Here is a 27,767-nt window from a genome sequence, read left to right on the forward strand (position 1 = left end):
TCAGAAAACCTAGAAAAGGTCGGACAGATTCTGACCTGATTCATTTGGTGAAAAACTGATGAAATCTTATTAAATGAGTGAAGTCATAACAGTATAACTCCAGAGCAAGAGATATCAGCATAAGCCCCTCTGTGGGCATATTCACACTGTACCATGATATTCCTAGGCTAGTAGACTTCAACGTTTCTGAGTCTTGACGGCTCAGAGGGTGATTGTGCAGAATTACTAGATCAGGTCTATCTGTGCTGACAAAGCACCACAGCCAGGCCAGGAAGCCTTTTGGATGGATTTTTTTAGTTCAGAGGCTTGTGTGCTTGCAGCCAGGCTGATTTCAAGTTGCATCCTGCTCAGCTAACTCAGATCATGGCAGCATGGTCCCCAGAATACCAAACGCCAAGTGTTGCGGCTGAAAATAGTTTGGGAGCTGCCCATACCCACCACCACAAGGTGGTGGAAGGGAATGGGTATTTGAGCAACAGTCTCAACAGCCTGATTCAGATTTTACACAGTTCATATAGTTTAACTCCATTGACTTGAAAGGACTTATTTATATATAACGCTAGTGTGACAAATGTCCTGAAGGTTACATAGCTTTCAGAGCCAAGCATTTGGCAGGATATCTTTGGGACAGAACAGGTCCTGTCTGGATAAGAACTGACATGGAACACTGCTGATCCAAGCCTCTGTGGAACATCATGCTGTCATGTTACCTAAATCAAGAACGCTGAGAGAAAATTAGAATTACTCTTGCAAAAGCAGTCACTTGTTAAAAAATGCCCAACAATGACCCAGCACGCTTGTCAAGATGTGCTATGATTATACAGTAATAAATACTACTTGATTCAATCAAATGTTAATTTTTTCTTCACTTTGTTGCCATTTAATACAGCAACTGACAATCACATGCTGGATTCAGTATAATGATTCCTAGCCTCAGTTCAGGCAGAATCTTGTCCTCTGCATTTTGAATCTAACTCTATCATCTTCTCTAGGTAATGAAATCCTAATGCGTGCATTTCCCAGCAGTGGATATGCACTAACAAATATAATTTACCTTACAACACTTCCATGATCCATTATAAACTTAAGAGGATATAAGCATCCAGTTTCTGTGAAAAACAAAAAAAATCTTTCTGGATTTGTTGCAATTCTTTGGCTTTGTATAAACATAAATAAGGAAAAAAATTCTCAGATTAAATAGCTGAATAAGAATTTGCAGAAAAGAGTATGTATTGCATCCCATGACATGCAGCTGTTTATAATGTTATGCTGTCTAATCTAGCTGTCTTTTGAAAAAGTTCAGTTACACATAAGTAAAAAAAAAAAATCACTGGTATAGCTTAAGTGAAGTCAAAAGCTTATAAGAGGGAGGATTCATGCCTAAGGCATTTCATCACCTTTCAGAATAATTGTAGACATTGAGTTCTTTGTGAGAAACAGTAAAAAATTTAACTGAAGAGTGTAAGGATTTCTCCTCTCAAGTATTCTGCATTTCCGAAGAAACAGATTTCCTCTCTTATTGCAGACAGGATATATAGCACCTTTGGATAGTTTCTTCTACTTTTTTGAAATGTCAGAAAATACAAAAACAAAACAAAAATCTCTCCCTTACAATGCAATTCCTTGAATTGCTGCTTAAGATTAGTGCATGATATAGGGACATCAGGATTACCTTTCGTGCAAAGTGGGAGATTCGATATGGATTATTCTATTGTTGATAATGGCAGCAAGAGTTCAGGATAAAAAATTTCAAGTACACCTACAAGCATATGAACTCTTCATTCCTCATGAGTCACCATGATCTGCTGCTAACAAAGTGCAGTTCGAGTTTTTTGAGGCACTCTGGAGACTCTGGCTTGAATCCTGCGGTCTTGGAATCAAACCTCTGAGCTGTTGCTGCTGTAATTATATGGTAACATCATTGGTTCATTGCTGCCCGACTCCTTTGTGGCTTCCTTCTTCTCAGAATTTTGTTTCCATTTTAGCAGCAAAATGATGATTGCAATTAAGCAGATGGCAAGGAAAATGGCAGCGGCTCCACCAATGATTGTGACTATGCTGACCCCTGAACTTTGGTTATTCAGTTCCCTGGGGAGAACACCACTGACCGCAACCTCCCTTTGAGGAACCTGTTTCCTGCTGGTGCGATCTAGTGCTATGTGCTGTATGTTTGTTCCTCGGTTGTTTTCCACTCCAATGTCTTTTGCAAGTTCTGGGTCCTGCTCAGTTCCCCTCTTCTGACGTCTCTGAGTGGATGCTCCTGGGCTCCCACCACTAAAGAGTGAGTGATACTGGTGCTCCACGCTTCTTTTGCCGATTCCACGGTTAGCATTCTCTTTTGAACGTACAGTGTAGATTGTATGGACATACCACTCCCTACCCAAAGACACCTAGAAAGACACAATTTTTTTGTATTTAAACACACACATACACAATCTGGATGGCACCATACACAGAGGAAACCAATCCCTGTTCTGATTTGATTGCCTAGACAAGTACTTTCAAAATCATGCACAGATAGCCCCTCCACTATGTGCCAATGTGCACCAGAGGAGTCATGTTTTCTGCCAAAATTTCAAGAGAGGGTAGTCTCCGTTCCTCTCCATGGTCAGACTCTATGGCTATCAGGTGCAGATGAAGAAGCAGAGTCTTGGCATTTTTTGGTACTGTTAGTACCAATGGCCATACAAAGAACCTCAGCTGTAGACAGACCGCAGAAGAAGACCTTCCAGGCCCAACCTGCCAGCTGACTAGGCCCTGGCTGTGGCTCTATTTCCAAAGGCTTTCATACTGTCATTCTTTTGACAGAACGAGAACCAAAAATCACTGCATTATTGGAAGTCGATTCTTTATATAAAAAATGATATTTTATTTTCATGAGGGCAGATTATGACACCCTTTATACACTGGTAAGTAGGCTGTTCTGTTAAATATTCCATTGCTTAATATGGGACCTTTAATACTGAAGTGGCCGGGAGTAGGATTAAAGACTCAGTATTTTTTTCTACTAATTTATACACTCGAGTTTTGCATGCCATTTTGCAAATACCGAAGAGACAAATAATGAAGAGACAACTCCTGGCTGGGTTATATAGATCAAAGGGATGAATGCACACAGCTGAAGGATTATATTTAATTAAGAAGTAGTTGCACGCTTTAGTTGTCAATTTCTAGGTTTATGATTCTTTTATTTTTTGTCTTTGATGAGTGAGATGGAAAGCAATAAAACAATGCTGTGTAACAAGAAACTTATCAAGGTCTCGAAGAAATGCATAAGAATAATTTGTACGATTTCTGGCTAGACTTGGAATTAAGCAAGAGAAAAGCATAGTCTCCCCAAAGAAATCTTTTAATAAGTGTTCTAAATTTTACATCTAGGCATTTTTAAGCATTTCTAATCCTGTTTGACTGTCACTGGATTCAGAATAAGTCTTTCTATTGGCTTCAATAAGAATTAATATTAACAACACTTCTTGTGCAAGTGTTTCTTTCTTGGTTCAGTACACTTGCTAATAAGCTACAGAAATCATACCTGAAATAGAGGAGTTGAGTCTACTTTAAATCCATCAGAGCCTGGCTGTTTAACTAGCGGAATTGCTTCAGGATCATCTATTGCAAGTTTTGCATTAAAAAGCACATTTCCAAAGCTTGTGGCTTGTGTCTCTGGCTGAGCTTTGTCCTACATGGTCATGGGGGGAAAAAAGTTTGTAAAACACAGATTCATTTCTTCCAGGAAAACAGTTCTAATATTTATATGCAATATATAAATTGCATAATTTACGTGTGTTATTTTATGCATTCCAGAGTAGCATCAAGAGAAAAGACATGAGAAACAGTTGTGGTTACATCTGATTTGTACTAACTTATAATTCATCTCTTGCTTGAAGACTTTGTTGTTGAAATGCAAGGGGGAAACACTAGAGAAGAACCATAGCTAGAGTTCTAAAATAGAAAAGATGAATAAAAGTGGTCTGAAATAAAAGTAAGAAGTCTATTTCCCAGCTTAAAGAAGCTATCTTTAATTTCAATTTACAGACATTCATATAAATTAGTTCAGATAATTAGATAATCATCTTATTTAAAGTTAACTCTCTAAAAGTTGGGCATCGGGTCTGTAGTCATCTAGGCTTACTCTATAATTATTTTCAGAAGGGAAATAATCTCAGATATTCTAAGCCAGTTTTAGAGGTATCTCTCTTTCCTTATTGACCACAGAGGCAACCTGGATGACTAACTTTACATTATACACTAAATTTTGGATGGATAAAGATGAAACAAATTCCAATCCTTAACTTGCATGACTCCTCAGACTCCCTCTGTGGTCAATGGATATAGACAATGCAGAGAAAAACCCTATCTTGGGAGTCTAACTTAGGTCAAACTCTAAATGATGAGAGTCCCCAGAAAGATTAAGAATAGAACCAGGAGGGAGAAAGGTAAGATACTGCCTTCATCAGTTCATGTTAGCTTGGAGCTGGAGTCAAAAGTTTGGTGCCCCCAAGAACATTTTAAAGAATAGTTGGTTCTGAATAAAAAAGAAGTTAGGGAAAAAAATATATATGCATCCTCCCAGAATTAGAATACTTACCACAATCTTAAACCTGTACAGAAGGGATGGAGAATCAGCAAGGCACCCATATTCAGTGTTGGATGGATTATATTTGGGTACATATCCATCAGCTCCTGTGCACAGGAAAACCTTCTCGATGCTACAGTAGAAGGAATCACCCAAATTCTGCACTGGATCCACCATCACCCGACCATATATGACATCGCCTGTAAACAGTGCACGCAGTTTACATTCTATCACACTGGGACATTTAGCACAGCACTGAGGCCAAGTTAGTAAGCCTAGTCAAGAAGCTTAGTGCAGTGCAATGTGACTATGTCCAAAGACACCTTGCTACCCAGCTTCCTCTGCAAGGGGCTGCTTTAATTCTGGGCTATACTGGACTCTTCATTCAAAAAGTGACTTACAGAAACTTTATGTACTTCTCTGCACCAGACTGGGGGTAGATTTTGGTCTCCTGACAATGCACTTTGTTGAAGAGATGTTCTTTTTTATGTCAGTAGGATTCCGTTCAGGCTGCATAAGAGTTTACTTGTACTTGGTCAGACTGGCATACTGTACAAGTGACGTGAATGTTATGAAAAGTCACAGAGACATTATTTGAGACTTTGCTCCCTAACGTGTAATTGCATTTCAGCTGCCTGATAATGTTTAAGATAAGACATGCTTGACAGGTCTGTAAAATAACCTGGGCCATTGCTACGCAGGAAAGAAAAGTATACGGTGTGCCGTGGTCAGATACATATGACAGAAAGTGCTTACGAAGGTTGAGAATCTGGAGAACAAAGGGAGAAATGTTGCGTTGATTTTACAATAATTTGGAGCAACTGTAGACTTTGAGAGAGAGAGACCAGGTACCTGCTGTTCAAGAAACTGTGCAAATATATCACAACAGACAGTCATGTACTCAAGGCGCTGGCACTCTAATAAATAGGCAAAAGAGGCACATGAGGAAAGCAGAGGAATGAAGCGACTGCTTAGGTCCACTGACAGATGCATAAATTGCATCAATCTTCCCACCCCCAGCCTACTCAGTGGAGGACAGGGGGAAGGGAGAAAGCCTTGATGCTGTGCAAGCACTGTTCAGTAGTAGCCAAAACATTGGCATGTTGTCGATGCTGTTTTAACCACAGATGCAAAGCACGGCACCGCAGTGGCCGCTATTAAGAAAGTTAACTCCATCCCAAACAGACTCAGAACACTCACCCACAACAAAAAGACTGTGCAATATTCACTTGTCAACTAGGAATGTTCATAATATCAGCCAATGTTTATAAAAATGCTCAGCTTATGAGAAATGGCATCAGTATCTTAACCCTCAGGCATAACAGTTTCAATGCAGATTGGCAGACAGCTCTGATGTAAACTGCCAGGTAGGAAAGGTGAATCCAAAAGAACACAAGCAGCAAGCCCAAACCCTTAGTCCTATCTTGTTTTGACTGAAACAGGATCCTGATAGCGTGGAACACATATTAAATGCACATGATCTGTGCACAATTATACCTTCTGAGAAAGCAACATCACTTTCTTGCCCAAAGCCCATTGAGCCATCAGATAGCCACAGTGTCTTTTTGGAGAGGAGGTACATCTGGGTGTTCAGGCTGAACTCAGCAGCCACTGGGTCACTGACCTAAAACACACAACAGCATAAGGCTCTTCAACAAGTATTCTTTAATGAGTCTTAAAACACAGCATGATCTTCTCCCAATGTACATAATTTATCAGCTCCGTACATCTACATGCAATAATACAGCTTAACCAAAAAGATTTCTTTGTACTATACATATATTGTTATATATTTTACATGCATACAACCTTTGGGTTATCTGCCTCTGTGATATTTGATAGGATTCCAGGTTAGTTTCTTCCCACCATATTTTTCCAAATCCCAGCCAAGGAGGTGCCCAAGGCAACTTATGTGTGGGGGTAACATGAGGAAAATATTTCCCTCAATAACTTGTCTCCCTCTGACTTATCAGAGCCTGTTTTCTCTACCCCATTTCATTCTTACACCCAAGTCCCACCTCTGCTTCTGATCCTCTGCCAATTATTTGAAAGTACACATTGCTAAGGATTTATTTGCAAGTATCAGTTCTTCTGATGTGCTGCAGGGTATCTGATCATGCATGTGAAAATGCAACAAACCATTTGAACACCTTTTTTCTGCTAATATTTATCTTTATATATTCAACACAGTTATTGATGGTTCTTCTTTGATTACACTACAAGAGTAAAATATCAATACTACTAAAAATCAATACTATCAGCAGCAGGTTCCCATTGGGCCATATAACATAAGTTAGAGGGCAAACTATACAGGGACATGGCATAACAAAAGGGGGACAATATAGTGAACAGAAGAATTAGGGAGACCCCAAAGTTCAAAAAGATGCAATGTACCTGAGAAAACAATATGGAATATGCACACATTCAAAGAAAACCCAAAAACAACTAAGAAGCCACTAGACAAATAAAAAAATGCTAACATATATATGTATATTTATGTATATATATGTATATATGTGTGGAAAGGAAGGAAGAAAAACGGAAAAGAAAACATTCTTGCTGGCTCATGGACAAGGGGCTGATGGAATGAGATACAACAGTATCAACAGAAACTAATGCTGCAAGTTATACAGCTGACAGCTTCTTCAAATCCCTTTTTCACAACAGAATCCCAAAACTATCAAAGCAACAGGATTTGGCAAGAAGAGCATATAGCTGACATATTTTTATAAACCCACTACTACTCTTCAGAAAGAGGAACCCTACCCCGTAGCCTCTTCACAGAAATAATAATTAAAAAATCATTTCCATTCTCTTGAAATGTTTCCTTCTAAATGCCCGGGATTCAGGATATTGGATTGCAGTCCCACAGCTTTAAATACCCAACTGGTACAACTGGTTTCCAGCTGTGGTTTTGAAAGAGAATCAAGCATGGCATTATCAGGCTCTTCCTGGGCAGAGTAAATGTCCACTGAATAGGAAAGAAGTGTGTATTCAGCTAAAGGCGCTGGACTTCAGCCACACAGTTCAAAACAATGATAAGAGCAGTGGCCTGGGCAGATACTATGCATACAGCTATGAATACACCTCTCAGGCATCCTATTTTAAGTTACTATTTTTATGTCAGTTTTACATGTAAGCCTCAGTGCTGCCAGTGGCTGACACATAGCTGTTATTTATGACAGTAGTTTAAATGTAATTATTTTCATGTGCATTTGAGGCATTTCAAACAAGAGTTCTTCAAAAAAATATCTGTGAGGATCTGCTGGGTGAGAAGAGTACATCAATTTATTCTGCCTATTTGTCATGCCCATCAACTCTGCATATGGATGATTTGGGGACAATGCAGATCATCATGGTAGACATCCCCACCTCCATGGGACCAAAGCCCATGAGGTACTTGGTACCTCAAGAAGCAAAGAGCTCTTCAGATCGGTCCATATAGGGCCAGGAAGTATCCTGATTATGGAAGTGTTTCTGTCAGGAAATAGTCACACACATTTAAAGAAACAAGATGCTGAAAGGACTCCGATAAAGCAGAGCTTGGAGGTTGAATGCTGTTCATGTTCAGGAAATCCCAGATTGACACAGTGATAATACAACCTTCACAAGTGTTCCAGGATACATGCTTTCCTCTTCAAGGGCCATAGAGCAGGAAAAAGGGGATGGGCAGATACATGTTAAAGAAGGAAATGTTGAACCAAAATCTTCAGAGGGGATACACCAAATACATTTTCTTCTTGATGGTTGATTCTTAAAATGGTTCCTCGCTCATGAACAGTGAAAACAATTGTGAAGGAAATTAGAACAAAAAGTTTCCAAGAAAATGAAAAGCCTCACATTAAAAAGCCCAAGAAGATAATTCAGTACAGCAGCTGGAGCAGCAGACTAAGAATTGGGAGAAACAACTCCTGTCCTGTCCCATTTTTTAATCATTAGACTTTACAGTCAAAGTAATTTTGGTCCAGTTGTGACACCTGCGCTCACTGACTTCATAGAATCCTAGAGTGGTTTGGGTTAGAGGGCACTTTTAAAGATCATCAAGTCCAACCCCCTGCCATGAGCATGGACATCTTCCACTAGATCAGGCTGCTCAAAGCCCCATCCAACCTGGCCTTGAACACTTCCAGGGAGGAGGCATTCACTTCTCTGGGAAACTTGTTCCATTGTCTCACCATCTTCACCGTAAAAAATTTCTTCCTGATATCTAGTCTAAATCTACCCTCTTTCATTGGTCCCTTGTCCTGTCACTACAGCCCTTGGTAAAAAGTCTTTCTCTGCCTTTCTTGTAAGCCCCCTTTGGGAGGCAGCAAAAAGGTCTCCTTGTCTCATTCTCTTTTCCAGCCTGAACAACCCCAGCTCTCTCAGCCTGTCCTCAGAGGAGAGGTGTTCCAGCCTTCTGACCATTTTGTGGCCCTCCTCTGGACCCACTCCAACAGGTCCATGCCTTTCTTGCACTGGGGACCCCAGGACTGGATGCAGTGGGCCTGTGCAAAGTATCATGTGTTTCCTAGTCTAAGGACCTTTCATGTTTACTTCTCTGTCTTTTATTTCTTATTTCTAAAACAATGGATACCAATGCTTATTCAGTTTTGCACAATGACTAGAAAATACTACAGGTAAGGTGCTAGACACTGCCTACTGAATTTGTGCTACTGTACTGCTGCTGATTGCTGCTTTTTTGGGGGCCTGCTTTAAGTCCACCTAGTCTTTCAATCTATGATCAAAGGAAACAGTATCAGGGGCCACAGAATTTCCTGAATTCCTTTTATTATGAGTATCTCAAGAAAAAGAACTGGTCTCGATTTGATAATTGCTGGTGATGGGCTGGTGATCACAGTCCTTGGTGATTATGACACTGTTGCAATTTGATTTGATAATTGCTGGTGATGGGCGACTAACTGGCCACAGTCCTTGGTGATTATGACACTGTTGCAATTTTGCACCTTATCCTTATTTTGAATCAATGTACCTTCCATATACTGTGTTATTAAAGCTTTATCTGATATAATGACCCTTACAGTATCCATTTATTTATTCCAAGGCAGTTCTTAGTCATAGGCTTCTTCCAGGTGTGAGTTAGGTTTCTCCCTAGGCTACTTCACACATTTTGCAATGATTTTTGCAGCTCTTTTGAATTTTCTTTTCATTATCAACATCTTCTGGTTTATAATAGGACCAGACACAAGCTGTGGTTTAGCACTGCTGTGAATTGCTTTAGAGTTCCTAGAAGCAGATTAGAAATGCCAGACAAAAGCTGAAATGCTGAACTAGTATAAATTCCTCTCAATCTCTCCATTCAAATTTTTTTTGAAAATGTTTTGCTGCTTAACTCTGAGCAGGCAGGTTTCATGTCAGATCATGTATTATCTCTCTGCTTCGCCAGGACTTAATGCCGTATCAGGAATCATCTGTTCTCCCATAGCTGGCATAATGCCAAATGAAAGTATAAAGACTGCATACATTCCCTTGTGTACTCTGGCTAATTCAACAGAAAAGTGATTGTGTATCCCTGACTGATCCAGATCGGATTTATACCATAAGATGATTTAATAGCATCCATCTATACTATTAATGAGCCTGAAACCACAGCCACACTGTTCCAGTATTAGTCATATTGGCTCCAAATAACAGAAATGATATAACTTCCTCCTTATACATCCCAAGGTGACGCTAGCCCTTCTGGTAACACTGTAAACTCACACTTTCTGTTCTGTTAGCTGTCCAGTATGAACCCCAGATTTTTTGCAGTAAATGCTTTCTACAGCAGAGTCCATTTCTCCATAGTTTGTTCCCAGCTACAGAGCTTTACAGCTGGGTTTTGTGAAAGGTATGCTGTTTGCCTGTTCCCATGTTACCAGATGACCCATATTGCTATGGGTGGGATTTGTCTCACTCACTTTCATGAGTCTTAAAGCCAAGCATTTTACCAGTGCTGGCTATCTACGCTTCCTCTTATGATAAATAAATCTTCCTCTGGAGGTCCCACTTTTAATACCAGAGACCTAGCTCTGATCTTTGTGTCAGATGAAAACTTTCTAACAATAGTTTTATATTTTCCTAATTATCTGATACAACTATTTCGTACCAAAATCATAGAATCATAGAATCGTTTAGGTTGGAAAAGACCTTTAAGATCATCAAGTCCAACCGTTAACCTAACCCTGCCATTCCATCACTAAACCGTGTCCCTAAGCAGGGACAACCAACAGACAAGTAAAGAATTTCCAAAGGTTAGTTCATATCACAGCAAGTCTCCCCCAAATCAATGTCAATGAGCTTCCCATTGGCTATCAAAGATTGGCCATGCATTGAGGACAAAAAAAGTTTGTGCTCCTTTCTCAGTTGGGTAAAACTGGTTAAATAGCAGGAGAGGAGTATGTGCTGTCCCACCAGTTTAGGAATTGGTTTGTTTATAAGCAAGTAAATTCAATTTCTAGCACTATCATCACAAGACCAACAAAGGCAATTTGGGAATCAAACTAAAAAGGAAACATGACTAAAGGATCATTGGGGTGGTACCTGCTGGAATCGGATATCCAGATCAAATGTGATCGGCTCTCTAGGATTGCAGATCACTGGTAGGCTGTACTCCTGATGTGGAGCAGTGGTACAAGCTATCAGCTTCACAGTGTATGTTCCAGAATAGTCTCGAACCTGAAGAGAGAGAAAGAGAGAGCTGTTCCAACAACATCCTAACTAACAGGCTGGGGCAACAGAAGACATAGTGACGGCTGAGGTTTTACCGCAAAATCTGAAACAAAGCTCCATTGCTGTACTGGCTGGTTGTACGTTGGCTCGCTTCGGATGAGGCTGAGGCTAAATGTCAGGCCCGGGTGATCAGCTGACATAACCATGGAAGTTAGAGATGAAGCTAGAAACATGCCAAGAGACAGATTTGTCACCTTTAGTGTTTCACTGCAAGCTCTCAGAGACTGAAAAACATTCCCAATAATTCATAAACCATAATGCCTTAGTGGATGTTAATACCTGTACAGGGCACTGGGTTTTATTAACTGAAAATCAAACAAAATCAATTACAGTCAACACAGCTGGGCACCCTTGATTCTTGTTCAAGCATCTATTAAACAGTTGCTTTTGGGCTACACAACCAGAACTGTATGAAGATTAAATTTAACAGACAGGCAAAACAGTGAGAGTAGAACGGCAAAGATCTATAATCCCTCCTGGTTTAAACTTGGAATGTCAGCCCAGGGAAGACAAAATAATTTCTCTTAGCAATGTAACTCTTTTGGCTCTGCCTGATAGGCAAAACCTAACATGCTAGAGGACAGCTGGGAAAAAGTAGAAGCACTATGAGGGAGTTTTATAGGTTAATAAAACTGAGTGAAACTAAAAGAGATTTCTTAAAACGATTTTTTTCCCTTCTCATTATTGTTCAGCAGATTTTAATTTAGTTAGATAATCTCTTCCATGGCCGGCATTCATGCTCAGATTTATGTCTGTAGACAGAGTCTTACACCTGTGATTATGCTGAATAAAGGCACAGGGGTTTAAACAGATTAAATTGCAGGATCAGGTCCTCAGCAATGACTAATTGAATGGCAGTGAGAATGTTTTATTAAAAGAGTGATCCAGTGCTCATACAAGACTTTTTCTTACTCTCTGAAAAAGGTCTAAATAACCTAGAAAAGCTTCAAGTTAGAAAAGAAATTTTAATGTTAAGTTCCTAGGGGCAACAAAAGTAAATAGCTAACCATAGCTTTTGGATTAAAACCATATATTTAGTGATCCCTAGTGGACAGAATGGCCTAGATCTTCATCTTTCATAAATCAGGCTTTGACCAAGTGGAACTATCTGCTTTCCTTCAGATTCATGCATATTTCATTAAGATTGACAATCTGAATACAGTTATCAATGACAAGTAATAAATCCCAAGTGGAGGAAAAATCCTTATCTGAAGAGCACAGTACATGAAAAATTCAGATATCAGTAGCAAAAATAAGAAAAATGAATAGTGTAAAATTTGGGAGGGGTGTCTGTTTTTACAGTATCACTGAAGTGTAGATTAAGCTTACCAGGATGAGACATCACAAACAGACCATGAAACCGAGCCTCAGTCTTGAAGTTTACAACCAAGCGCCCCTCTTCACTAATACGCATGCTGGTTGGGTACAGGGAACCTGGCAGCAGAAGCCAATTCACAAGGTTTATTCTACTTGCAGATGAGAAATAAATCATGCTCCTACAAAACACCAACCCCACTCTTTCATTTCCACTTGTCATGTCAGTTGTTTGGGAGGGGGCCTGCTGGTACCTTTTGGGTTGACTCAAGATACTTCTCAAACAAGAATTTACACAGTGGGGCCTAGAGTTTTCACAATGTTTCAGCTTTCCAAAGCACATACAGAACTTCCTTGTAAAGTCACGGGTTTACATGTTATCATGGACCACACAGCTGTTCTAGGAAAGTCCACAGCACAGTCTGTGCTTGTGTTCAGGCAGCAGCACCACCAGCTGCCGGGGGGTCCTACAGAAGGAAGAATACTTATGTTTTCACCAGGTATTCAAGCCGACTCCTACCAATGAAAGCTGCTTCAGAGATGCTCTTTATCAGTGCTTCCCCATCTATTTTCCCAAGGCAGCGCCCACCAATATTTAGTTGTGGCTTCCATGGCAATCTGCTCAAGAGTTCCTGAAACTGTGAAACTCATTCTGACAGCCTTTGCATTGCTGGCAATTTCTGGCATGAATCTGGCCCAAAACATGGGCCTAATGTTTCCTAATTTCAGGTTACAAGGTCTTGTTTATATGTCAGAAGTGGTTTATTGCTGTAGCTTGCAGCCAAGTCCCTTTTTCTCTAGAGTTCTGCAAAACTTGAGAGTTAGGCGTTTCCTCAAGTGCTCTCTTACAGAGAGCCAGTGATGTGCCACCCTTCTGCTTGCCAGGAGCAAGAAGGAAACAAGAATGTTCCTCCAGAAATGTGTTGGAAACCTTACACATTCACCAATGTGAAGGTATATCACCCGTACAAAATCACCTGTACCAATCATATTTATTGGTACATTAGAAATATATAAGTATATTGGTATGAATTATGGCTTTAGAAGACCTTGACTGCTTTACATTTTAATGTACCATTTATGTAGAACAATTATATGTATCCAGACATACGGAAATAAACTGGAAAGTAGTTAACCCCTCCCTGCCCAGAAAAACAGCTGCTCATTGTGCAAGGCTGTGGAGTGAGAAAATACTGCCCAAATCAGATTGGGATATGTTGGGGGTCTACCCTCCACTATGTCACTGTGATTATCATGTCTTTCATGAAATAAAATCATGCATCATGAAATAAAAAAAAATAAAGCATCAAAGATGGGAAAATGGTGGCATAGATGCACCACATAACTGCTGAGATGGAGGATTAGATCTGGTTGTTATTCAGTGACTAGTACATCATATGATTTGTGGCATGTGGCTTTTTCTTTAGGCATGGCACGACATGTGCTTCATTCTTCATGCACTGCAGATTCCCCTTGCCACTCCTCATTTCCTGCTCTTAACATGGACAGAAATTCCACAGCAGTGACTTCTGTAGTTCATATACAGACCTTGCAGAGATAAAAAATGGTTTTGTGTTTACTGGAGTTCCAAAACTGTGTAAGTGTACGTACATGATAATAGCTGGTGCCTCTATTCTACCTGAAGTTGAGAGATATGGAATACCTGAAGCTTAATGCTGGGAAATCCTAAGAAAATGTGCATAAATAGAACAAAGCAGCATATAGGTGTAACTATACATTTTAATCTTTCACAGACATCTGTATGTCATTATTTTAAAAAAATAAATTAACTCTTTGCAAAGTTAAATCCTATAATGATAGAGTTTGATTTGTTGACTGTAGTCACAAACATTTATGGACAGTATCTGTCACATTTAAAGAATGTTTCACAGTTTACCGCCCTAACACATAGGACAGGCTATTATAACCATTATATATTTCTGTAGCTTTTGACTGTTTCACAATTAATGTTTTAAAAAATCAAAAGTTTCTGAAACTGTATATTCATGGCCAGAGAAAAAATGATATCACAGAAAGGTTTCAATTTCTTTTCATTGAAGTGCAAACATCTTGCGTGGTAACAGAATATGTATTTTTTTTTAGTATTAGAATGATTGAAAAAATGTCCTACCATGTGCAAATTGTACTCTTAGTAACAGAACACGAGTTCGATGCAAAGAAATCCAACACCCACCTTGGAGCTCTGCTTCAGGTGGGCTACCGATCCCATCCTTCCACAGGATGGCAGTGTCATACACAAAAGTCAACCGGAGCTCTGACTGTAGGTCGAAATGCTGCCAGCCTCCTACACCCACTGGAGAGTGGAAAACATAAGAGACGTACAAGGGGACTCTCAGAGTGACATAGGACTGTACTAGGTTGAGAACCTATAAAAAGGAAAATTTTTTATTTAGGTTAGTTGTCATGAAAGGCAGCATTGCACAGGTAAACCGAATGCAAGAGAAAGAGAAGACAGAACTTGAAATAAATATTGTGACTGAATCAAATTCTCTATTTTGCAAATTACAGATGAAGTGCAAAACACCACGCTTCAACGGATTGCAGCTGAGCTGACATTCCTTCAAGTTCCATTTTTGTATTTCAAACTGAGTATGTGTTCCGATAAAAGATAAACCCCGCAATTTTGACTCATCATTTTTGTTTAGTTTTTTTAAGTACATAAACACGGCTACAAGTGAAGGTTTTAGAAAATTTTCAAATATCCTTTTGCATTTGCTCTATCCGTGTGCCTTAACCAACTCTTTTGCTTACATTCTTATGTTACTATCCTCTAAGAAGCTCTTCTGGAAGACCCTGAATTTGCTCAATCATTGCAAGACTGAGTCTTTGACTGTATTTATTCATCTCTGGAACTATTTCTTTCTTTGCGCAACACACAGATCATACTGTTTATCACTCTCTGGAAGAACTAAAAATAATATGCAAAATGATATAGATTTAATAATAGGCCTTTTATGCATATGTTGTACAAAACAATAGCACTGTATGTAATTATTATCAGAGTTACATATTCTTTATATATATATTGATGAAAAAAGGCAAGAATAACACTGTCAGTAAACTGTCACCTCTTAAGACAGCTCTTACATGATACACGGATCCAAATCTTTCTGTAGAGACTTTGCATTTACGTTTTGTTACAAATACTTTTTCATTCATCTCTCTCTGATTAGAAATGTGCAATCCAGATACCTTTAGAACATTTTCTTAGAAAGACATGGAAGGAAAGGCACTGAGATCATCTCCCAGTGGGAAACTTTTCAAAGGCATAAATGGTGTTGGACTCATTTACTTCCAATAGAAATTCCATATGTAAATCTGTACATTTGAATGATTCCCTGGAGTGATTACCTTACAAGCTTCTAAAGAGTGTTTTGCACTATTAAAAAACCTCAACATTCAAAGAATTTTACAAGTTGTGTAAAAATCAAACTGTTTCTGGGTTTACCCAGTGGCATGTCGGGGGCCTGAATGTCCGTTACCTTACAGCTGCTTTACATTTCCAAATGCCAGATGAAACTTTTAGTAATACCATGAAACCACAAATTTACTGCCTGCACTGACTAAATACTCTGAACTAATTAAGGAGTTCATTATGGCAAATGTTCATACTTGCCACAACTCACTTTCACGCGTGACACTCCTTGATCTATACCCTACGCTACCAAACCCCTTTCCACTTACATCGTTTGCATCGTTCCATGAAATGTGCTAGCATTTAGACAGTAGGCAGCCTGGAAACACACAGTATCATGCAGTAAAGCAGCCTGGTAGATAATATTAGATGCTACAGTTATAGATTATTTTATATTAATGCTTCTTTGTTGGTTTTACATAAACACAATAAAGAACAACTATATGGAACAAAAAAAAGGTTTTTTTCTCTATCTGTATTGGATGACAAATGAAGCTACACAAAAATATTATTCTTTAGTCCTATTTAAGTTGCAAGTTTATCTTTGGGATACCTGCATGGCTATCTGAGCAATTATTTCAGACATGGATTTGCTAAATTGTTCCAAATAGCAACACAGAATTCTCACTTCTATTAAAAAAATATATGTATGATGGAACTGTATTGTACACCATGGTTTGCCTTTGATTCAAGAGTAACCTCAAACATTTGTCATTTCCTGGAACAGTATCAAGAACTGAATACATTTGGTAGTATAACAAATGTGTTACTACTGAAAAGTCATCCCAGACAAACTATGTTGGCTTTTATCTGTGCGTTTTTGTTCTACATCTTCATGTTGTACAGTATGAATTAGACATTGAAATCAAAGATTTGAAATTCAGTTTGCTCATGAGGAAGAGACAAAGGTACATAGAAGAAGATTTAATATATGTCCATTATCGCCTTGAAAAGAAGCATACATAATGCTCAATGATAATGTAGAGGAGGACTGGAATATCACACAGGGAGAATTTAATGACCTTGAAGACTAGAATAGTAGTAGTGAGATGAATTTTTATAGCATAAAGTATAAGGTAATAGAAGCTAGTGACAGGAATTTCTGGTACAAATGAAAGACATTGGTTAGAAATAAAACGGGAAAAAAAATTTGCTATGCGAGTTGATCACATCGTAACTATGACCTTCCTACCCTCTCCATGTGATATGATCCCAAGATAAACTGAGGAATGGGGTGGAAATTAGAAGCATGCATGCCATTATACAGAGCTCTAGTGAGAGCTTATCTGGCACAGCTTTGATCATCCATGCTTGAAAAAGCCTAATTTGCATTGTAGACTGTAGAAAAAGAAATCAACATAATCACAGGAATGGCAAAACTATCTGATGAGAAGAGACTAAAATAGCCATGTTGTTTAGCCTGGTACAACAAAGGCTGAGAGGGAATGAGAATGCTGCCTATACACATCAGGAGATGAACAGCAGAGAAGGGCCACTGATGATGAAAGATGGTGCCGACATGCAAACAAATGGGCATGAGACGGCCATGACAAATAGAGGCTAGAAATCAGAAGAATTTCTAGCCCTTAGTGTGGTGGCATTCAACAAGAATAGCGAGGCCATGAAATCCTATTAGTTTTTAGATCAACTTTACTAGTGTTGGAACCACATTATATAAAGAGTTAAGGCAGTGGCCTGGACAAAGTGATCCACAAAAACCCTTCTAGCTCAGTAACTTATGCCACCTCAAATGAAAAAAAACCCCCACCTTTCTTTCAAAGCTTTTCTTGATTTTCAAGTACAAGGTATCATGAGCTCTTCATGTACACTGTACATAAAGCAAGGCAACCATTAGTGGCGTTTGTAAGCCACGTTTTATGTTTTTCTTGCCTCCATTCAGTGGGAGCATAGTGCTAGCAAGCTCAGCTCATTTGTACTGGCAGAAACCTAGCGGTAGGATCCCTTCTGGGGATCTGCCTGAAACACTTCTCCTTTGCCATACATTATCACTGCTCTGTGGGAAAATCTGAAACCAAAGAATTGTCTCCATTTCTAGGACCCTAGAATTTAGAAGGTTCTTCTCTTTTAGCTAAATGCATAAGAGATGTCTGGGCAGCAGGGCTGCTTGCCCCAGCCTGGGAATTTATTCATGTACTTCAGAATGTCTATGTGCTTCCATCAGTATAGCTGCCCTTATGTGTGATTCATGGCATGTAGGGAGAGGAAGGAGTTCTTGCTAAACCAGCTGATTGAGTTTTTATGCACACAAACCCTTCTTCAGGCACTCACGGATTTGCAGGTGTGGAGGAAAATCTACAATACTGATAGCCAGAGAATTACTGAATAAATAGTTCTCTCTCTCCTAACAGTAAATTAAAACTTATAAGGCCCTCTAATTTCTTGCTGTAAGGGGAAATGCTGCGAGGGGAAAACTGTTCTTCAGTAGGCAGAAAACAAAAATCTCAAGATGATGCTATATGAAATACAGAGGACATTTCTAGTACAATAAAAATAAAATAAAAAAAAAAAAGAGGAAATTAACTGCAGAGGAAAACTCTGTCAGCGTAAGTGAGCCCCCCAACAAATGAATCGATGGAATGTGTTACACAGATGGAAGAGTCTTACTTCTCTAGCCCTCTAGCCCTAACACCGTTTAGGCGAACATGAGAAAACATTCTTTCCATGGAGTTATCTTTATTTCCCAGCACTGCCGACAAAGCCTATTGAAAGTAGCCAGCTGTTCATATTTTATCTCAATGTGACACTGATGAAACCAAAATGGTAACTTAGAGCTGTGCAAGTGTAGGATCAGCTTAACTGCTGTGGAGGGACAGAACAGGTGCATCATGTATCTATGCATCCTATGCACAAGAGATTTTAGCAGTTGTACTGACAAAATTATATTCATTAACATTATTTTTAAACAATAATAAGTCAGTGTGACTTTTAGCCTTGTGATACCAGGAGAGAAGCACAGACTACAGCTACACCTCAGCTGAATTGGGGAAATTGTGTCTAGCACTCTGTGACAATGCCAGATCTGGAGAACCTGAGAAGACAGAAGACAAAAATTGTCCCAACCAGGGAACTGACTCTTACAATTAATATCTGAAAAAAATGTAGATCACACATCATTCAAATAGCACGTCTCAAAATTCACGTGTGTGAGGGAACAATATGATTTATACTGGACATCGATATAAGAAGTAGAGTTTCATACATTTTCTTTGCAAGACAGATTAACACAGAGCATAAGGTCTGTTTCTGAACACTGACAATTCCCATTTAAGACTTAAGAAATATTAATGGGAGTTTCTATAGGTGTTATTCTTTTGTTCCCCTTTCTGATTGAAACTGTCAAACTTCATTAAGTAAAAAAACATAATTAGTTTGAGAATCTGTCATGTAACAAGTGAGAAGACAACAGAAAAATATTTTCAGTTAAGGCTTTGGGGCATGGACTCTGTTGTACATTTATATTGTGTTTTATTTATCTGGTTTACATTTCCAGAGGGCAGAAATTGGCAGTGTGTGTGGTGTGCACTGTTAGTACTGATAAAATCAGAATTAGAAATCAGAAATAACACAAGCTCATGTTTTATATTGTATAACCCAATGAAACAAACTTCTCATGAAAATTGCATTTTTGTCCTTCAAATTACCGTAAGACTCATTTTCTTGCTATGTCTGCGAATTTGAGTCACACAAGCTTAACAATGTTATCAATTAACTGTTTACACAATGCCAATATGGTAAAGCTAAGATTTGGGCCCAAGAAGGCACACAGCCAAGTGGCTCACAGGTGAAATGCAAAGCAGGTTTGTTTAAAGAAGTCTTGAGTGGAGAGGAGAATGCAATACAGCCTTGAAACGCCACCTCCTTGAAAAATTTAACCTCTGACTTTGTTACACAGCTGGTGCATTAACTTTATAGCAGAGTTTTTTCCTACACAGCACTTACTAAACGTATGTGCTTGCAGCTGGAGAAAAATAAGGTTTGACTGTTAGTGAGCTTCCATGTCAAGGGAATACAAGTTGCAAGGTTTTCTTAAACTTGACTGTGGTGGCAGTACTGAACGTAAAAATCTGAAAATAGACATTTCTGTCTATTTGCACTTTACAGCATCTAGGGAGATTTTCAGAAGAGCTGACTTTCCCCCTTAAAGTATGATTTTGGTAAAACTAGAACTAGTAAAGCTGGAAATATACTCTTTCTGTGTAATAAAAAACCTCTGCAAGCTGCCTCATATAAGCTGCGGCAATACATTAGGGTTTTAAAATCTGTTTTCAGATGGGTTTTTCAAACACTCAGTGCCATAACATGTGTAGCATAAATGTGAACTGAACATACTGGAAGAGAGACATTTTCAGTTTTGGCCAGAAATAAATGTTTTTGCGAGACAAATACCAAACTGCCCAGCTGTACTTAATTACAGTAGCTTCAAGGTATTAATCTGTACATTCAAGTATTTTAATATATGTTCTTCACCGTCTTGTTTCTGTCAAAGACTTGCTTAGCTAGTTGTTAATAAAATTTGTTTGAATGGCCATTTCCTTGCCTCTCTACGCCAAGTCTGGCGATGGACTGGCATGAGGGAAAGCAACATCCACATATAAATACTTGGCCAGAACCACACAGAAGCCTTCAAATGCAAAACTGTCTGGCTACAGCAAACAGTTATAACAGTAGGAAATGAGATCAAATGATACTTCACACTTTATCAAATAAGTCTAGGCCAACACTTCAATATATGCTTTATTAAAGGACAGTCACTGGCTTGGTTTTCACCTTTCCATTTCTCAACTTCCTTTCATGAATACCTGTCATTGTTCTAGAACCTGTGCCTTGAGAATGTGAGATGTCTGTAGAACTTGACTCTCACAATGTCCCCATGAAGTAAAGTCCAACCTTTATTAATTACCTGAAAATACAGGAAGACAGCCCTCAGGTAGGTGAGTTTCACATTTTTAAGGTCTATACATATCCAAAGACAGACATCGAATTTAAGGCTGTGACTGCAGGCTGTCCAAAAGAAAACTGTTGCTGCTAACCGTCAAAGCTGACCTTAACTTTAACCAGAACAGAACTATAATCCAAATGAATTAGCTCAATTTAAAGAGAAGCAAGTCTTTATTTTTAAATGCAGGTTCCTCAAGCTGCACATCTAAATCCATATTTAGATATATAAATGCCTGATTTTTCAGATGTGGTGAATACGTGCAGACCCCAGGAACAAAGCATCAAGCTGTATACTGAAAGGAGTGCTGCATCTAACTCACGCAGGGTTTGCTCATGCACAGAGTAATTGAGAAAGAGAATGGGTCACAAGCAAAAGGCCTCAAAGGGAAAAAAAAAAAAAAGAAAACTAAGACCACCTCTGTATGTATTATGACAGTTCATGAGTTCATGGGAACTGGCTAAGACAGCTGCAGCCTGCAGCAAACACCAGGAGCACTGCCAGAAGCACTACACCAGCTGCAGGTCTCCCACCTCACTTCTTGCTGACTGAAGCTCAACTTCTTCCCCTACCATAGGAGGAGTTCCCATAAAGTGAAGGACCACATTACGCAAGATATTGCTAGTTGCTTCTGTGAAATTTCTCTCCCTGAATCAACAGTGCTATCTTTGTTTGACCATACAGGTACTGGAGAGCTAGAACCAAGAAACAGAATTTTGAGCTTAAAGATCTAGCCAAAATGCCTGGTAAATTCAAGCTATTCAATTCGCAGTGGTAGCAGGATGCGGTAGGAGTGGGTTTGTTATTTATCTGTTCTGTCTGTACAATAGAACTTAAGCTTCCTTTGTGTGCTAAAAAAACATGGTGAAAACTATAGCTGCCAGCTTTCCTCTCACAGTGAAGGATTATTAATTGTTCACTGAAGGAGAAAACACCAACAATGGTGACAACCACAGAGATAGGGCACTGACTGCCTCCCCTCTCAGCTGGAGGGGGTCATGTGAAGATAAAGACCAAACTTGGAGAAGAATTAAATGGAGGTGGGGGAACAGGGAGGGCAGTGAAGCGCATACTGGCTGCGGGGCAATGCTTCACTGCTAGAAGTAATTCAGCTTGATATTTCACTTAACACACGGTAACCTTTTAGCCATAACCTACAAGGCACTAAAGGATGACTCCAGCTGCAGTTTCATGGCTCTCATAGCTCATGTTCAACCCTCTCTGCTTTGAAATGAGGGATCTTGCCTAAAGTACATAAAGCTCCTGGAGCTTAAAGCAAGTATAGCTCTCTTCCTTAGCCACATTACCATTTATAGATGTCCTCCACAACTGAATATACAGGTTCTTTCAATTTACTAAAATATTGGAACGGTGCTTATTTTCTCCTCTGTTTATATGCATATAGACATATATAGGTTTTACACACATTTGTCTAAAGCAGCTATTCAGCCTTTTCTCTAAAGGACACAGAAGTATTTAAAATGGAAAGGATTCATACCAGGTCTTCCTTCCTTTGTGCTATGGGAGAAGTGGCTTGCATAGGTCACAGGATCAGAGTTACAGCTGCTCGGCAGCTGTGCGTGCTTATGAGCTTATGATTGTGTTGCATTGGAAATAAGAATATACGGTTGCATATTGCATGGGCATAAGGAGATAGTCAAAGGAATGGGGAGCTGAAGAAATTAAATCATTCTAAGAACAGTGAAGACTGCTGTCATTTTTATCTTGTGGGAATGTGTAAGGTTTACATCCCACACTTCCACATGCCTTCCCCTTCCCTCTGACAGGTTCATAGTTCCAGTGGAATATACCTGTAGGAAGATCTGCTTGCAGCAGAGGGGTAACCCCAAGCAGATGCTCCAACAGTGAGCTTCCAACATTAGGGCAGAGACCTTGAACTGGTCTCTGTAACAGACAAGGAACCAGAACTGACGACAGAGCACTGAGATTACATATCCATCAAGGACTTTGTATCTAAGAAGGGCAGAAGCCCCATTTTGTTCTGGTCTTATACTTTGCAGAGTATATAATCTCTAGTTAAAAGGGGCAGAATGTAAGGAAATTAAGCAAGGGCTAAAGAGAGCCTGGTGCAATTTCTTGTCCAGCAAACTGTCTGTATGACCATCTCCGGACACCCACAGAGTAAGGTGGACTTTAGCCATGTAAGTATTAAAAAAAAGAGAAAAATCAGCTTATCTGATTAAGTATCTATATGTCCATTGGCACCTATGCTTTTAGTAATAAAATAGCTTTGTCATTGCACATGTCCATAGGTTTCTTTGGGTAATGACACACTTTTCTCATCTGTTAAGGCCTCATGCCACTTGAGACTGACAAGGTAAGAACTTGGGCATATAAATCCACTGAGGTCTGATAAGCAGAGAAGTCCCTGGCAAAATGAACACCTGCTGAAAAGCAGAGGAATGATGGCCATTTCACACAGTGGCCTCATCCTTTCCTCAGCGGCTCAACAAGGAAGGCTAGTGAGCCAGGAAAGCGAGTCAGCTTTACCACACAGCTGTCATACTGTGGATGGACTTCTCTGAAATGAGGTACTGCATTTCCAGTCTTTCCTCCAGCCTGTAGGATTATTCCCCAAAGAGATATTTCTGTGTCATAAAGGATTGATCTGCATAGCTACAGCTTTTGTACTCCAGAGCCTGAGTGGGATCAGACAGGCTTATGTGGCAATTATACAAGGAAGACCTAGGGATTAACTTCACTGTCACTGCACCAGCAGAAATCCCGCACCCCTTTGCTTCCACATTACTATGGATTTCTAGAAATAATTTTCCAAAGGACACCTGAGTATCTCTCCAGTCTCTTTGTTTTCACTCCTCAACCATTTTCGCAGCTCTGTTCTTCAGCCATTCCATATTTGCAGCTTCTCGTTGCTTCCTGATCAAGGAATTTTCTGCAGGGTAATGGGAGACCACTGTGCTGTCTGCACTGGCAGGTCTTGTTACCTACTGAGCAAGAGATCAGCAGAGCCAAGCAGCTGGTAGGACACTGCAGTCCATTGTTATCAGCAGGAAAAACAGAATTTTTCTAAACTCTTTTTTAACATACATGATGACTAATACTAAATAGTCCAGTACTATCAATGTGCTAAAAGCAATCCTTTAGAAAGCTTTCCTGCCAAGAAAAGACTAGAGTGGCTCACTATACAGTAAAAATGGGATTGGTTTGTCCCAAAACTGTATTGGGAGAAAATAATAGCAAATTTCATTCAAACTAAATTATTCCCTTAATTTCAATCAGACAAGGATTTCACATATAGCCTACTAGTCACTGAATGGATATTGAGAGCTTTAAGGAATAAGCTGGCCTTAGGGGAAGTCTTTCTCTTGTTAAGAAAAAAAAGAACACTTTTCAACTAAATTAATTCTAAACCTGCTTATTTCTACTAGCATAGATGCATTACAAGGAAAACATTTCATTTTAAGAATACAATACAAAATCAAGTTACAGTTTCATACCTGTCCATCTGTCCCAATGGTGCCTCCACAATCTGTGAGGAGCTCGGACATGTCATAATAGCTAACAAACTCCCATAAACAGGCTTCCAGGTTCAGATTGCGGTAGAAGCGTAAGGTATTGAAGCCTCTAATTATTGGGCTGTATTGATAGGGGATGGTCTCTCCAATTACATCTGGATTTTTGGTAGCATCAGTTAAGAAACCATGGTGGGTCTTCACTTCTGTGTAATCCAACAGGTTGGAGCATTTATGGTTTCCAACTCTAGTTCCATCAGGGCTAAGTGTCAGCTCAAAGTTGGAGAGCTCTCTTGTAGAAATAACAGGCAGCATGCCTAAAAACCATTAATTTATAGACTTATCAGTAAGTTTCAGTGGTCAGAGCTTCTTAATTTAGTCAAAGTTTGTCAAACACTCAGCATGATATGCAGTGCTTCTGTATTTTGTACTTACAGCAATTAAGGTACTTTAGAATTCAAAGGAAGCTGATATGCTAAGTGTGTATGAGAATGTTATCCACCATAATTATGTCTTTATATTATGAAATGCCACATAAAATATTTCTAAATCCCCGACACATTTTTTGTGTGATTTTTTCAGAAGCACATAGTAATTAAATGGCTTTATATATTTTTAATAAATAAATAAATTCTTCTTTGGTATATCTCTATGGACTTCAAAGGAGTTTTACAAAGTGTAGGCCTAGCCCAACTTAGGTAAACTATGCAATTAATCTGAAAACACTTAATTTTCACATCAAAGACCATGTATCAGTACAGTATCTTATGCACCTTGTTGCAAACTGCACTTCTACATTCTTCACATTTTTCCCTGGTCCCACATGTTAAAAGATTCTATTATTATTTTGTCTATTTAAAATAATATGCCTAATAAAATAGCTCAAATAACATCTTGTTGTATGAGTTCTCACAACTCCACAGCTGATTTTATCGTACCGTCAATATGTGGCATTGTGACTGTTAGTTTGATGAGGTTGGCATAATCAGGGTCCTCTGGGCCAGTGTAGCGCAATTTGGCAGAGAATGGTTCTGCTCCAACTACTCCTGACATACGAGGTTGACAAAGACCTAATGGAAAAAAGAGAAAGCAACTTTACTTTATGTCCAGAGGAAATAATATATACTTTCCCTTGCACTATTTTAGATGCACTTTTTTCCACTGTACAAGTTTCCAAAACAAGGATAATTTTCTTGAATGACAGATAAACGCTTTGAGCAGCATTTACCAGAGGTTTGAACAGGAATTTATGCAAAAGAGGATTCAAACAGAAACCACTACAGGATCAACTGGACCACTTTTTCAAAACCAGGTGATGATACTGTACATTTTCAGTTGCATGTGTCAATCATACTTGCAAAGTCAGTGTCAAGTGCCATAGTTTCTTACAGAGGTCCTCAGAGGCAGACATTCCTTTCCTTTCACCCTCTTACGCACATACATAGCTTTATGGAAGATACCTGATCAGTGTTCAGTTGGTTTTGGCACTGGATTTGTGTGTGGACCTATATATGCCTTCATAGGACTCTATGAGCCTCCTGTTCCATTAGTGACCAAAATGTAGTTAGAATAATTGTATCAAAAGATCTCTAGAAATACGGTGCTCAAAGCAGACCCAGCTTCAAAGTTAGATCAAGGTGCTCAGGGCCTTGTTCAGTTGAATTTTGAATTTCTCCAAGAAAAGAGAATCTATAAAATATTTTGGCAGTCCTTTCCAGGGTTAGTTCAACCTGTTCAGTATTAGTCCTAGATTGTAGGACCAGAAGATTGGGTTTGTAATCATATGACCTGAGATATATGCAACTTCTAGTTGTGTAGGTCAGTGCAGTGCATTCTGGTCACAAGAATCATAGCACATTGTCATGTGACGGCCAAAGGATGAGAAGGTACTCTAAGAAAGAAACCACCAGAAGCAGAAAATCAAAACAGTTCCCTTTGCCCATGTTCTGCTCTTTGCACATTTCTGAGGGATTACAAGAAAAGAGGGCTCTCCTCTTGGAGAACTTATTGGTTCTGGTGGACCTCATCTGGGTCAATGGCTCCAAGTTGGAAACTTCTGGCATGAGGAAATAAAACTTCTCTTCTGTACACAATAGATTTTTGGGGCTTTGATTGTTTGGGTTTTTTTCTCAAATGCAAGTAAGATGTGCTAAAGAGGCTAAATATAATTTTTTGCACAATCTGACTTACTTTTGAGAATTTGGTCTATGCACTGGAGGTAAAGCATTCTCAAAGTTGAAAATATTCAGGATTTTGGCAGGTTGCTTTGATCATTGCACTTCTTTCAAAATAGCATCTAACAAACCCCTTTATGTTGTACACTATCTTCAGTATTGTTGACTTCCACATCACAAATTAGCTCAGGTACTGGAAGTAACATACACATGACAATTCAGTCCTGAGCCTGAGGTAATTATCCGTGCTAATTTGTCAAGTGTAATCCAGACAATGCATTATAATGCTAACATAGCCAGTCTGTTTCACATAACAAAACTAGCTCACCCAGCACAAGGTTGGCTGCCTTTAACAAGCACTACACTGCACCTTGTAGACAATATCCTTAGACAGAGTCCTCTTTAGGGTGTAAGATTCCTGACAGTGCAAACAAATGTGGAATAAAGGACGGGGTAAATAGAAATGCCATTCATTAAGCTCCTTAAACCTCTGACTTAGTAGAAAATAAAATGTTTTAAATAAAATATTTAGTTGGAAAAGCCAAGGAAGTGAAAATGATATTGCAAATGAACTATCATGTAACTTATTATCTACTGTAAGATCTCATAAAACCCAGAAGAGTTAATGTAGCTACAAAAGCAGCAGAGATGACACAAAGAATGCAAAATGGCTGCAGAAGGGTAATAAAATACAATATTTTGTAATTTACCTTGATTGCTGATAATTACTCATTCTCCATATTATACAATAAACAAAAGTATCTCTGATTTCTACAACAAAATAGCTTATGCTGTCAGACTGTACTCATGTGCATGTCAGTTCTTCACCTCTGCTTCATAACATTATTCAGTACGAGTTTCATGAAAAGAGCTGACTGGGCAAAGGAGGTAGACTACAGCAACTCTGCTGGCTGAGAGAATGCGGCATCAGTTCAGTGTTGATTAGGCATCAGAGAATCAGAGAGAGACAAAGAGAGCATCAGAGAAAGAAGAAGGGCGAATATTATGAATACCTCAACCATGAAAAATTCTTGTCTATGCCCTATTACTGGACACCAGTTGCTTTAGTTCTTAGTCAAGAAAGACACTGATTCTCAAGTGTCCA

The 27,767-nt window shown here is 39.1% G+C and overlaps 1 protein-coding gene across 1 annotated transcript in view; it reads right to left on the minus strand.

The window, feature by feature from the left end:
• Nucleotides 1–1,877: 1,877 nt before the first annotated feature.
• FREM2 (FRAS1 related extracellular matrix 2) overlaps nt 1,878–27,767 on the minus strand; it is a 145,379-nt gene continuing 119,489 nt past the window's right edge. The window contains exons 17-26 of the mRNA XM_009644445.1: nt 25,427–25,558; nt 24,474–24,805; nt 14,796–14,988; nt 12,617–12,721; nt 11,323–11,450; nt 11,099–11,233; nt 6,074–6,200; nt 4,589–4,776; nt 3,533–3,679; nt 1,878–2,390 (exon numbers count right to left, since the gene is read on the minus strand). Coding sequence (XP_009642740.1) covers nt 1,878–2,390; nt 3,533–3,679; nt 4,589–4,776; nt 6,074–6,200; nt 11,099–11,233; nt 11,323–11,450; nt 12,617–12,721; nt 14,796–14,988; nt 24,474–24,805; nt 25,427–25,558 — 2,000 coding nt within the window. The remainder of the gene's footprint in view (nt 2,391–3,532; nt 3,680–4,588; nt 4,777–6,073; nt 6,201–11,098; nt 11,234–11,322; nt 11,451–12,616; nt 12,722–14,795; nt 14,989–24,473; nt 24,806–25,426; nt 25,559–27,767) is intronic.

The sequence above is a fragment of the Egretta garzetta genome, unplaced genomic scaffold (genome assembly GCF_000687185.1).
Source record: "Egretta garzetta isolate BGI_Z169 unplaced genomic scaffold, ASM68718v1 scaffold40, whole genome shotgun sequence".
NCBI classification, from domain to species: Eukaryota; Metazoa; Chordata; class Aves; order Pelecaniformes; family Ardeidae; genus Egretta; species Egretta garzetta.